This window comes from Echinococcus granulosus (assembly GCF_000524195.1).
Source record: "Echinococcus granulosus chromosome Unknown EG_S00018, whole genome shotgun sequence".
Classification (NCBI taxonomy): Eukaryota; Metazoa; Platyhelminthes; class Cestoda; order Cyclophyllidea; family Taeniidae; genus Echinococcus; species Echinococcus granulosus.
The window spans coordinates 304225-315110 of NW_020170398.1; the positions used below are offsets into that span (position 1 = coordinate 304225).

At 43.9% G+C, this 10886-nt stretch overlaps 3 protein-coding genes across 3 annotated transcripts; 2 read left to right on the plus strand and 1 right to left on the minus strand. All coding sequences in view use genetic code 11, as the record gives it.

Moving 5' to 3' along the window:
* Nucleotides 1–1251, plus strand: EGR_03442 (hypothetical protein; the record flags this gene model as incomplete). Its single annotated transcript, XM_024492691.1, has 5 exons — nucleotides 1–9; nucleotides 335–599; nucleotides 641–819; nucleotides 890–974; nucleotides 1052–1251. The coding sequence occupies 5 exons, from the start codon at nucleotides 1–3 to the stop codon at nucleotides 1249–1251; spliced, it is 738 nt and encodes a 245-aa protein (XP_024352824.1).
* A 305-nt stretch (nucleotides 1252–1556) lies between these two features.
* On the minus strand, nucleotides 1557–4857 carry EGR_03443 (hypothetical protein; the record flags this gene model as incomplete). The annotated part of the gene is made up of 9 exons (XM_024492692.1): nucleotides 1557–1819; nucleotides 1894–2215; nucleotides 2277–2807; nucleotides 2877–3161; nucleotides 3233–3484; nucleotides 3526–3627; nucleotides 3667–3772; nucleotides 3809–4113; nucleotides 4822–4857. 9 exons carry the CDS (start codon nucleotides 4855–4857, stop codon nucleotides 1557–1559), a joined length of 2202 nt encoding a protein of 733 aa, XP_024352825.1.
* Nucleotides 4858–5121: 264 nt separating this feature from the next.
* Nucleotides 5122–10262, plus strand: EGR_03444 (PHD finger protein; the record flags this gene model as incomplete). Its single annotated transcript, XM_024492693.1, has 13 exons — nucleotides 5122–5248; nucleotides 5281–5632; nucleotides 6126–6168; nucleotides 6243–6531; nucleotides 6607–6792; nucleotides 6869–6975; nucleotides 7050–7142; nucleotides 7297–7502; nucleotides 8061–8192; nucleotides 9038–9617; nucleotides 9692–9776; nucleotides 10039–10142; nucleotides 10206–10262. 13 exons carry the CDS (start codon nucleotides 5122–5124, stop codon nucleotides 10260–10262), a joined length of 2361 nt encoding a protein of 786 aa, XP_024352826.1.
* Between the last annotated feature and the right edge of the window lie 624 nt (nucleotides 10263–10886).

Consider the following 10886-nt stretch of genomic DNA (forward strand, 5'->3'; position numbering starts at 1 on the left):
ATGTTCCGAGTAGGTGGGATTTTAGTAGTAGTTCTATGAATTGTATAACTTTAGCTACGTTTATGTATATATTTTTGGAAGCCAAGAAAGGCGCTTGATATTAGACTTCATGTTGCAGTAAACACAACGAAAGGTAGTACTTTTGTCTCTGTGATGCCAATGCTGTCTTCTTTTTGGCAACTTTTTACTTGTATGACAATTTTTTGACCTTTCCCACTCTCTTTTTGGTAACTAACCAGATTCAGTACACATACAACTTGCGAACTCGAAGTTAGCATTGCTATGATGCATAATACTTCGATGTCCTAAATGTTACCATTTTCTTATGGTTTAGCCGACAACACTGGCATGTGGAATCGTTTCTCGTCATTTCAGAGGGTTAAGACCTGGTCAATTTTCCTTTCTAAATAAATCCCAAAGGGTTTTCTACAGCAATCCAGGGAAGAACTTTATTTCGGTTGGGAATGCGGACACCGATGAAGATGACATCATCGAAGTTTTCGACTTGCCTGTAGAGCCACAGTTTGAAGAAAACCCGGAATTCGAATATGTATCGCAGTCTGTCACTGAATGCCGATATCCTTTTATATCCAACAAAAGTATACTTTTGATCTTAATGCAAACCTATGCATGACTTTAGGATCTCGTGGTGGTGTATTCAACCTACCAGAAGTCGTTCAGTTTCTTAGAGCCGAAAAATTTTCAGATGTTGTGGCTATTCGAATACCAGAAGTCGCGTGCTATGGCGATTTCATGGTTGTTGCTACTGCGAAATCAAATAATCATGTATATCAAGCGTCAAAAATTCTGCAAGAATTAGTGCGTCGATGCTCCTTTGTTATTTCTCGCACCCATTTATTGATTGTTTACTTTAATTTGGTTCTTCTAGTTTAAAATGAAGCGGGCGTCCTCAGACTCCATTCCCTCCTTTGAGGGACTCAAAGAACGCTCGGAATGGGTCGCTGTCGATTTGGGTAAAATTCCAATCACCTCCTTGATATTTTAAGTATATGGTTTAACCATATTTAAAATTCGAGCTCCTTATTTTCAGGCAACATCATCTTGCACATGTTCGCGAAGGTAGAGTGTCGGCAAAGATACGACCTTGAATCACTGTGGGGTATCGGTCCCGAGTTTGATGAGAAGACGCAAGGGTTGGAGGTCCCTCAAAGTGAAGTCGACTCTTTCCCTTCCATGAGACTCACCCAAGCGGACTGGGAACGCATAGTCGCCGAGGTGGCTGCAGAGTAAACTCCAGCCTCCGCCCAAGCGAGAAGGATTAAGCGGTGAAAACGTTTCATCGCACGCCTCTGTAAATACCATCGAGAAACAAGCTTATTTCCACCCACTTATTTCTGTATTCGTTGTTTGTAATGAAGTTGAAAACGCTCCATTTGAATCCACCTAGGGTCTACCTCCACTTTTAATTTGCTGACTGACTGATAGACACAGTTTCAAACATCACTGTTTCCTCTGATGTTACGAATCGATGACAATGATGATGCATGTGCGGTGTAATATCTTTAGTAAAATAAAGTAATAAAAATATCTAGAAGTTAATTTCGGTCATAAAAGCGGGTTTTGCGGGCTCTTCCGCCCCCATGGGGCCCGGATTGGGTGTCGCGGTTCCTCACGTTGGCTGGATGCGGCACGGGTCCAAGGCGTTGTGAATCCATCATGTCCTCACTGCTATCATATCGTGGAGTTCGTGTTTCAAGGAACACTGACGGGGTGGGGTTTTGTTGCGTTTGTCGCCCGCAGAGTGTTCGGCTGCGTGCTCCGTCACCGTACCTGATCAACGGGCCGGCGTCACAGCCCGCTGAAAAGTATGAAAATCAGTAATGACAATTGAAAGCAAATTAAATGATCGGGGAAGCAGATCATGGAACGAACCAGAGTAGGTAAGCCTGTCCCGTGGATGAAAGGAGGGATTTTGTCTGGAAGTATAGGGCTGTGGGAGGGGATGACGTTCTGCGAAACTTCTTGCCTGCACACCACCACGGAGAATTGAGGCCTTTCGAGTAAAAGCGGTACTGTCTGCAACTCTTCTATTCTCCTGCTGTATATTGGTGGTATTGGAGAACCAGGAAACTGGCAGACCGGTTGCATTTCTACTTCCCATCAATTCGGATGCGCTAGTTCCATGTGTCGAGACGGGTGTTGCACTCGTATTCACCAGGGCTCGACACACGGCTACAAGGTTTTTTATCGCTGTCTGCGCAAAAAAGTAGTTCCGTTAACACTCGTTAAAGAAAAAGAAGAGAAGGGAGACTTACGATAACAGCTAGATCAATAGCACTCTGCGTAGTGGCAAACCTTCGCAGTGTGGCAGGATGCATTCGAAGGAGGTGATCAACACCACCGATGACAAGCATGCGAAGGTCGAATTCACAGGGTACTTTCCAATCCATTCCACGAAATCCACTCACACTACCATGCGCTGAAGCTGTCGTGGATCGTCGGCGGGCAGCAATTAGGGTCTCCCTGAAGGCGTTCGCTTCGGCCTGGTGCTTCGAACTGATGACCAGCAGGAGGGAGCAGCGGCGGGCAATGTTATCAAGACCACCACAAAGATCACCCAGATGATAGATTGATTTTGGTGGGGCGATAAGAACGAGACCCGCTAGCCATGGCTTCACGGGAATTGGGGCGTCAGAACTGGTCAAACGACCACAGATTATTTCCTCTAGGGCACCGCCGTTTGAGGAAGGCAAGAGGTAAGGCGAGGTGATGGCAGCCGTTAGCACAATGCCACAGTGTTCGCCAAACCCGATTATATAGATCGGAATGGGACGTGGATCCTCTGTCTAACGTGAAAACAATAACTTATGATGTTAAAGAAACCTGTTTTGTAAATACTGGAGCGGGACACTCACCAAAGACACGAAATGACGAATGAGACGGCGGATTTGAATGTTATTCGTTCCGCTCATGGGCACGATCATGAGGCGGCCGAGTTGCGAGAGGTTTTTTAACATTTTGGAAATGCGATAGCCTTTTGTGTAGACCTTGGTGATCACACACATGAAGACGGGCTCATCCATTATTGATGATGCACGACCAGGAGTGGACGTTGAGCTACCCAGGCTGCCGGTTATCAGGCAATCCGTAGGGATACAGGTTATGGGTGAATAAGAACTAGCCGACCCATCGTGAAGGCGCTGTTTTGAGATACAAAGCCGGCTCTAATGCTGGAATTTAAAACGCGAAGAAGAATAAATAGAAAACCCACCCCATATGTTGCACGAGAAAGAAAGGATCCAAATCCATCGGTGGAAGGCAGAACAGCACAATCAAGGTATTTCGAGTAGTCAAAGCGTTTCATTGTGCGCTGTGAGATAATCTCTGCATTGAGCCGGCGCAGAAGAGGTGAAGTCCTGCTTCGATGCATGAGGCAAGCATATCCACTCAAATACGGTTGAAGCAGATCACTGGGTAAGGTATTTAGCAGGCTTTCATGGAGCTCTGCACAGGTGTCAATACGCTGAGATTATTTGGGCATAAACTACCAAAAAAGGAACTTACCCAATTAAGGGAGGTAAATATTTTTCTAATGTGCCGCGCAACATTCTTCGTTAATAGCTCCTGACAGGAGTAACGACGAAACTCACCAAACTTATGCCTTGACTGGAAGAGCAATTCTACTTAAACAGAGCACAAATCTACCATTTGAGAAGAAATAGAACCCTCCAAGTCAGTCTGCACTAGCACCTTTCGCATTTTTCGATGTAACTTATCGACTGTGGTATTCCATGTCACTCGCGAAGAGCTTCTGAATGAAATATTATACTAATACCCCGACACTTACGCGTAAGAGGGTTGGTTGTTATCATATTTCAGTTCCTCAATTGGGCCGGAGGTGCAAAATCTAGTGAATTGACAAATATTTTCATTAATAGAAGGTTCTGTCGCTTGGCTGGGAAATTTCGCTTCATCCCCTTCTACGTCGATCCAGATGTGACCAGCGCCTGCCTTACTAAGATCGGAGCCGTCTGATTTGAAGGCCGGCTCGATGCACAAGGTACTAATGGGATCCAGGTAAGATGGACGATTGTACGGATGGTCATGGTCAATGATCATAGACTGTAGATGCCAATAATGAGGATCCATATACTATAGTGCAAAAAATGTCTCATCTTGTAAAGCAAAATAATTTCATTTGTAGCTTAGAATGAAACTATTCTTTCCTGCTAAGACACAAAAAAGTAATACACAGACTGGAAGAATGAGTAGTCCAGAATATCCATAACCGACAAGAAATACGCAAAATAATCAATGCCTTATGAAAACAATAACCTTCAAAATGACTGAGTTTCTAACAGAATATTAGAAAATGGGAAAGAAGTTCACTTCGATGAACCTATGATAGAAAAAGACAAGGACTTGAATTAAAGAAATGGGCCTTACATATCGAATAACCCCAACCCAAAAGGTGCACAGTAGAAAAGAAAAAAGGAAATCTTAGAACAGAGGAGTAAAATACATGCAGACGAGACTGAACCAACCGATCAAGGTAATGCTACCATGATCTAACGAAAATAAACCCTATGAAGAAATCGGGAGCTGTAAGTTTACCCAATCAAAAGTAATTGCACTAAATCAATTTTAATTCCACATTAACGAAAGTGCACAGTAAAAAGGGACACACGAAAATAACGGGAGCAAATACGCTGCACATGGCAAAAGGTGGGCGCAAAGAAGCATATACGACATGAAAGTTTCCGGAGCAGCAACTCATGCATAGTAAAATTGGCCCAAAACAAAACAACTAAGTACGCAAACGCACAAAGATTACAGGTGAGAGTCACAAATGCTTGTCACCCAACCAATCAGAATACCAAAGCACACTGATGCCATTTTGAACCATGTGTCTTAGTTTAAGAAGTTTAACAGAACGAACAAATTTAAATATATTTTTAGAATCATTTTTTGCTGCGATCTTAGGTGAATGTTTGCAAGAACTTTGGACAATGGGAGAGATGTTGGTAATGCTAAACCTCAACCTTGAGCAAGAATTGCCGTGTTATTCATATTTGCCTCTTTGTGGGAAATGAAACCTAGGGCCAAGGATCACAAATTGGGGGATTTAATACACTCAATTAGTATGGCCCTTCTCTTTAAATGTTTTTCACTTTAGCTCGACGGGATCCATCGAAGAGGCAAATTAAACCGGTGAATACCGAAACTCTTTTACTAGATGATCTCGAGGACGAAAGTGATGCTGAATATGTATACGATGGGAATGATGGTATTTAGCTGATGAGTTTACTTTTACAATAGATGATGTGAGTGAGGATTCGGAGAGTAGCTCTGGGAATGGGAATGAGTCGTCCTCATCAGAATCTGGATCAGAGGACGATGACTCGGATTCTTCGATAAGGATTATCGGTGTATCCCACGCCCCAAATATTTCCAAGGATGATCTTACCCTACACGATGCAATTAATGTGCCTTCTGAGGCGTATCCTGTCGATCTACCTCACAAGAATTCGGTGCTTGATTCTAACAAGCCAGAGGCATCCTCCAAATTCTTATCTAACCGAATTTGCATGCTTTGTCTTGGTGAACAAAGCAACCTAAATGACGAAATTATTGAATGTGATGCATGCAAAATCGTCGTTCATGAGGGCAAGTCTTTAATATTTCGTTATTTTCGTAGATTGTCATAAGGTTTACGACGATGTCTTCTTGTCAAGCAGTGCAAGTTCATCAGACACTGACCCATGGTTTTGTGAACCATGCTTGGCCGGTGTCGAAAATCCCGTACGTCTTATCTTTGCTTATTAAGAATACCTTAGCATTGTGAGTTGTGCCCGAATCTTGGTGGCGTATTCAAGCGAACTGATAATAATCGATGGGTGCATCTACTATGTGCTCTCTACACTCCTGGGGTTGCTTTCAATTACTCAGAATATCTTAGTGAGGTATACATCTCCTTTCGTCAAATCCGCTAGGTTACTCTTACTGAATTGCCTGCAAAAGACTGGTCATCGAAGGAATGTGGCTTGTGTGAGGAGAGATTCTTTGCTTGGACTGGTGTCTGCATAAATTGTGACGCTGGCCTATGCAAGAACTATTTTCATGTCACATGGTAGGACTTCAATCTTGATTTTTAATTTCCTCAGTGCCCAACGCGAAGGCTTGCTTGCTGAGCCAGCCTATGAGGACGTGAGTTATCTCGCATTGCATCGATTTGTTCGTTACCTTGGCAATTTGAATTAATTTCATCCCTTGTTTTTCAGAACCCAACCGACCCCTTTTTTGCTCAGTGTCGCCAGCACACGGATAAGCAAGTAGCGAAGGTACGTCGTCGCAACTACCTCTCAGCCTACAATCGATGCCGTCTTTTGCGTCAAATGTCTGAAAAGGAGAAAAAGGATGCTTATTCGATGGATGAACTGGAGGGATTTACCGCAACAAACAATGACCCAAAGAGCAAATTTTTCCTTCTGGATGACAGGCTTAAGGGGAAATTGGAATACTTCCGTCGCCTCTATGAAGCTATGCTTAACAAACGCGAAGTGCCTTATAGTATGTCTAGGTGTTACGTATCTCAGGTTTGCTATTTGAGCACCCAGTGGTTTCGATATTTTTCATTCACTTTAGCAAGACCTAACAAGGTGCCTCTCTTTCTGGAAAACTCTCCGGTGGCCATGCGAATGTTTATGGCTAAAGCTATGGCTTTATCTCTCCCGATTGAGTTAACAGGAAGTTCAGCTGTTACGGAGGCCTCCAAATCACTGGCTCCTGGCTGTCCAGTGTTTTGCCCCGATTTCATTAGCTACGTGCTAGGTATTCAGTGTGGTTATTGCTTCCCCCCTTCACTCTTATTTGGTCGAATGAATAATTTCCCCATTGCTATTTTCAGAGCGTGAGAAGAAGATAGAAGAATACTCCAAAAAGGTTTCCAGTCTTGAGTCTGTTCAGAGGGAGTTACAGTTATCTGACGCCAATATATCTCAAAATTACAACAGTGTGAGCGAGGATTGCTTCAAAATGCGAAACAATCCTTTTGCGAAGTTTCTGAACTTTTTTCTTTTCCTCAACAGCTTTCAACTCGTCTCATTGAATTAAACGCGAGGATAGCGGATAATCGGAACAAAGCCGTTAAATTTCTGGAATACTTATCAAAAATCTTACCGGTAAGTGAATGAAGAGCAACATTTCCTCAAACTTATAAGTGATACCTTGCTTGATTGCAACTGCGTTGGAATACTCTAGGCGTCTATTCAATACGGGATACTGTCAACGAGGAATGTTGGGAATAAGTCAGTGATACCGCTACTCCTATTTTAGGGTATTAAAGCATCAGGTGATATGGCCGCTCTTCTAGCGCCACCAGAGGTAGTGGAAGTCCACAGCAGCAGCCTAACTGCTGACTCCACTGCAGTCACTTCTTTTGGTAATGGTGGTGGTAGCGGCAGGGCAGCCACCAGTGATCGAGTGCGCACTGTTTGCGGACCTTCGCGTCAGTCACGAAAACGCTGCCGCAAGGAGCGACAGTGGTGTCAAAACGTGCCAAAAGGATGAACAAGGAGAGTGACGTAATTCTTGTTTCTGAGGCGTCTGCTTATCCTGTTGTTGAAGAATGCGGTACCCTAGTTGAGAATATCTTTCATGAGTGAGTGTTTCAGGTTTGCGAAGTGTTTTTCAACCGCAATTGCATCAGCTTGAATAGCATTGCAGATTATCTAGTGTTTGTCCGAGTGTTTCAACGTTTTGTGTCATTGAGGCGTCTATGTCTCATTACATCGGTCTGAGTGATATTACGGAACTTATGGTTGTTGTCGATTTATTTGACGGTAACTTTACTGATCCCGAGGTGCTACATCGTGAAATTGATTACTCAATTGGACTTGCACTGCCCCCAAATACGCCGCCTATACGAGTCTAGAAGTAGCTCTGCCATGCGTGCGTGGGCCTGGGGAGGCCAATTGGGCAAAAATATGTATCTGCTAATGTCTGTATCATTGCTGTCAGTCTTAATAACGTCAAAAATGGCACAATTAACAGAATTTTTGGTTTTTTGCCTACGTGATAATCACTCATTTCTCTTGTAGATGCAGCGTTTGCAACGGCTATAGAGATCAGCATTTGTTGACAATTTGTGACACCTGCAAAAAGGCCTTCCACATAGCCTGTCTTGATCCACCTCTTACCCGCGTGCCAAAACAAAGCAAACTCTTTGCGTGGTAAGTGGTCACTTTGGCATCCAAAAAATGTTTTGTTGGGTAGTTAAAAAAGCATTTAATTTATCGGTTTGAGCCGTTGTGAGGACATGACAATTCCTAGAGATTTGTCAAATGCATATGCTTGCTTGTGTGCATGCGTTATAACGTTCGCACATCAGTCTACCCGCATGGTATTCTTTATCCTACCCTCTACCACATCCTCATTTCTATCCCACGCGTTATTAACTGTTGATTGTGCCTGATGGATGCGATTCGAGCTTGTTCACCTTACTAACGGAATCCACTTCGGTTTCAAAGCTTGAGAAGTTAGCCTCTTAACAGACCCTAATCATTTGGTGTATTACGTTCAGAACCACCCTTCATTCTCCATCGCAAATAATGGAATTATGTATCGCTATCGGTTAAAATGATTGGAGGAGATAGAGGTGTGAAAACCAACTTTCAGTCATGTTTAACCTCCTGGGTGATGAAACAATGGGTTGACACCTACACCACCTGAGAGGAGGTGTTAGTGGTGGAGGCTGGTGAGCACATGGATCCCATCTTAATGCCATATATTAACGCATGGCAGACATTAAACCTTAAATTGCAAGCTGTGTTAGAGTTAACACGTGCTAAATTAGATTGAATCATTAAAAGTAGACATATATTCAGGATTTGTCTAATCATTGACGATTTGATGAAAAATCTTGCCATTCGCGAACACCCAAAATTCCAGCTTACTTTCCGGTTAAAGATCTCCTTTTCACTGCTGTCTCACCGTTTTACTTTAGCATTGAAAATTTGATTAGTACACACAATGTGAATTTGTGGATACTTTATCTTGCAGTTTGATTTCTTTGCAGGCAATGTAGCATGTGTACCGTTGCAGTTGTGACACCTGGGGACGCAGTAACTGTTGACGTGAACGCTCCCCGTCAGCTTCGTCGTACCACTGCTCCTTCCGTCCTCTCACTACCGCCGCCTCTCACTGCCGCCATCACTCCTGCCTCTGCTGCCACCTCCGTCACCGTTGCCCCCACCACAGTCAAAGTCGGCGCCTCTGCTCCTACCGTGACTCCATCAGCCCGTAGTAACCGCTCTTCCACCTCCACGCGAAGACGTGGAAAAAATCGTTGTGTTCGTCTGGGTCGTCCACGCCGCGTGGAGGCAGAGGAGTACCCTTGCCAGATGGACGCGCAGGATGTGGTGCCTGCAGAGGCCTATCCCACCACTGTGATTCACAATAGCACTCCTTTAGTGGAGGCCGGTTCGGATGATATTGAAATGCTTTCGGTGTCACAGCAGCTCAGAAAAGTTGGATACGGGGAAGAGGGAGATGGTGATGATGATGCGGGGGAGGACGAGGGCAGCTACAGCAACAACGATGAAGGTAGTGTTGTTGGCTCAGAGGAGTCGGAAGCACCTGATGATGAGGAAAAGAAGGTGGGGACTAAGGTTTTCATCTCCTCTCAATGTTGTCTGGTCATTTTTACTTTACGCCTCGTGCTTCTTCACAGGTTTCTGTAGTGAATACGCACGAGGACTTAATGACCAAGCAGAACGCATCGGATGATGAGTTGGCTTCCCTTCGAGGATCAAAAGGTTAGTTTTTAAGAAGTGCGCTTTGTAAGCCTTCACTGAACATGAGTAAAAAAAGGACCATTAATATCAGATCTGTAGCTTTGGACCGTTTGAAAACATAAAACTCAATGGTAATGATTAGCTGTTATTTTAATTCATGTCCTCTGCTCTAAATTAGAGTTTTCATAGACCCAACCTTGGTCTCGAAAGGAGAGTTTTTGTCTGAAGCAAATCTTTTCAACTGATTCAGTGTTAGTCAACATACTTTTTTCTTAACTGACAGTAAAGTTTGTTCGGATAAAAGATCACGAGAGTCCCAGCGAAAGTCTTGTCGATTCGGCTCCACAACGCTATGTTATCTGCCAGTCGCAAGATTCAACGCCTAAGGTAATTGCATTAAGCTTGTCTGTGTGGCCCTGACCTTGTGAAAAATCCTTTATTTCTTTGTAGAAGTCACCGACATCGAGCAACTTCAAAATAAAAATTCGCAAATCGACTGACTCCTGAGTGTGGTGTTGTGTCTCGCTTCTTTTGAATCATTTCATCTCGATCTGTGTCCGCAGACGCATGGATCACTTTTGTGTAAAATAGCTGTATTTTTTAACGATTAACACTTAACTGTACGGTGTGTTTGGTAGAGCTCTTGCTTGTTTTGTGTGCGACACGCTTGGTAGAGTGGGTCTGGGCCGCGGTGGATGTCTTTTCGTTCGTGGTTCCCGTCGTGGTTTCATTGAGCCTAAATTAATCGCAGGTTTGGTGGGTAGGGGTTATACGTGTTAAAGTTGGTCTGGGGGATGGCCTAATTTTCCCGCGAGGATGCCGTGGGAGGTTCGACCATGGGACGCTTGGGGGTTATTTCCACATTTTTGAAGTCGGCGGAGTGTACATATTCTGCTCCTCTCGTAAATGTTGGGTGCGCATATCACAATTGAGTAGTACTCGGCAGGGTCCCCAGTGGATGTTGATTTTTAGGGTGCCGAATTAGGGGCGTCTATGTGGGACTCGGCAGCGCACAGTTTGTTATAAGGACGCTTTATTGAAAATTCTAAATACACATTTAGGAAGTAACATCGACTAGACATAGGTGAAATAAATTATGTTGGAGTGGGTAACGTTGCTGGGTGTGTAATA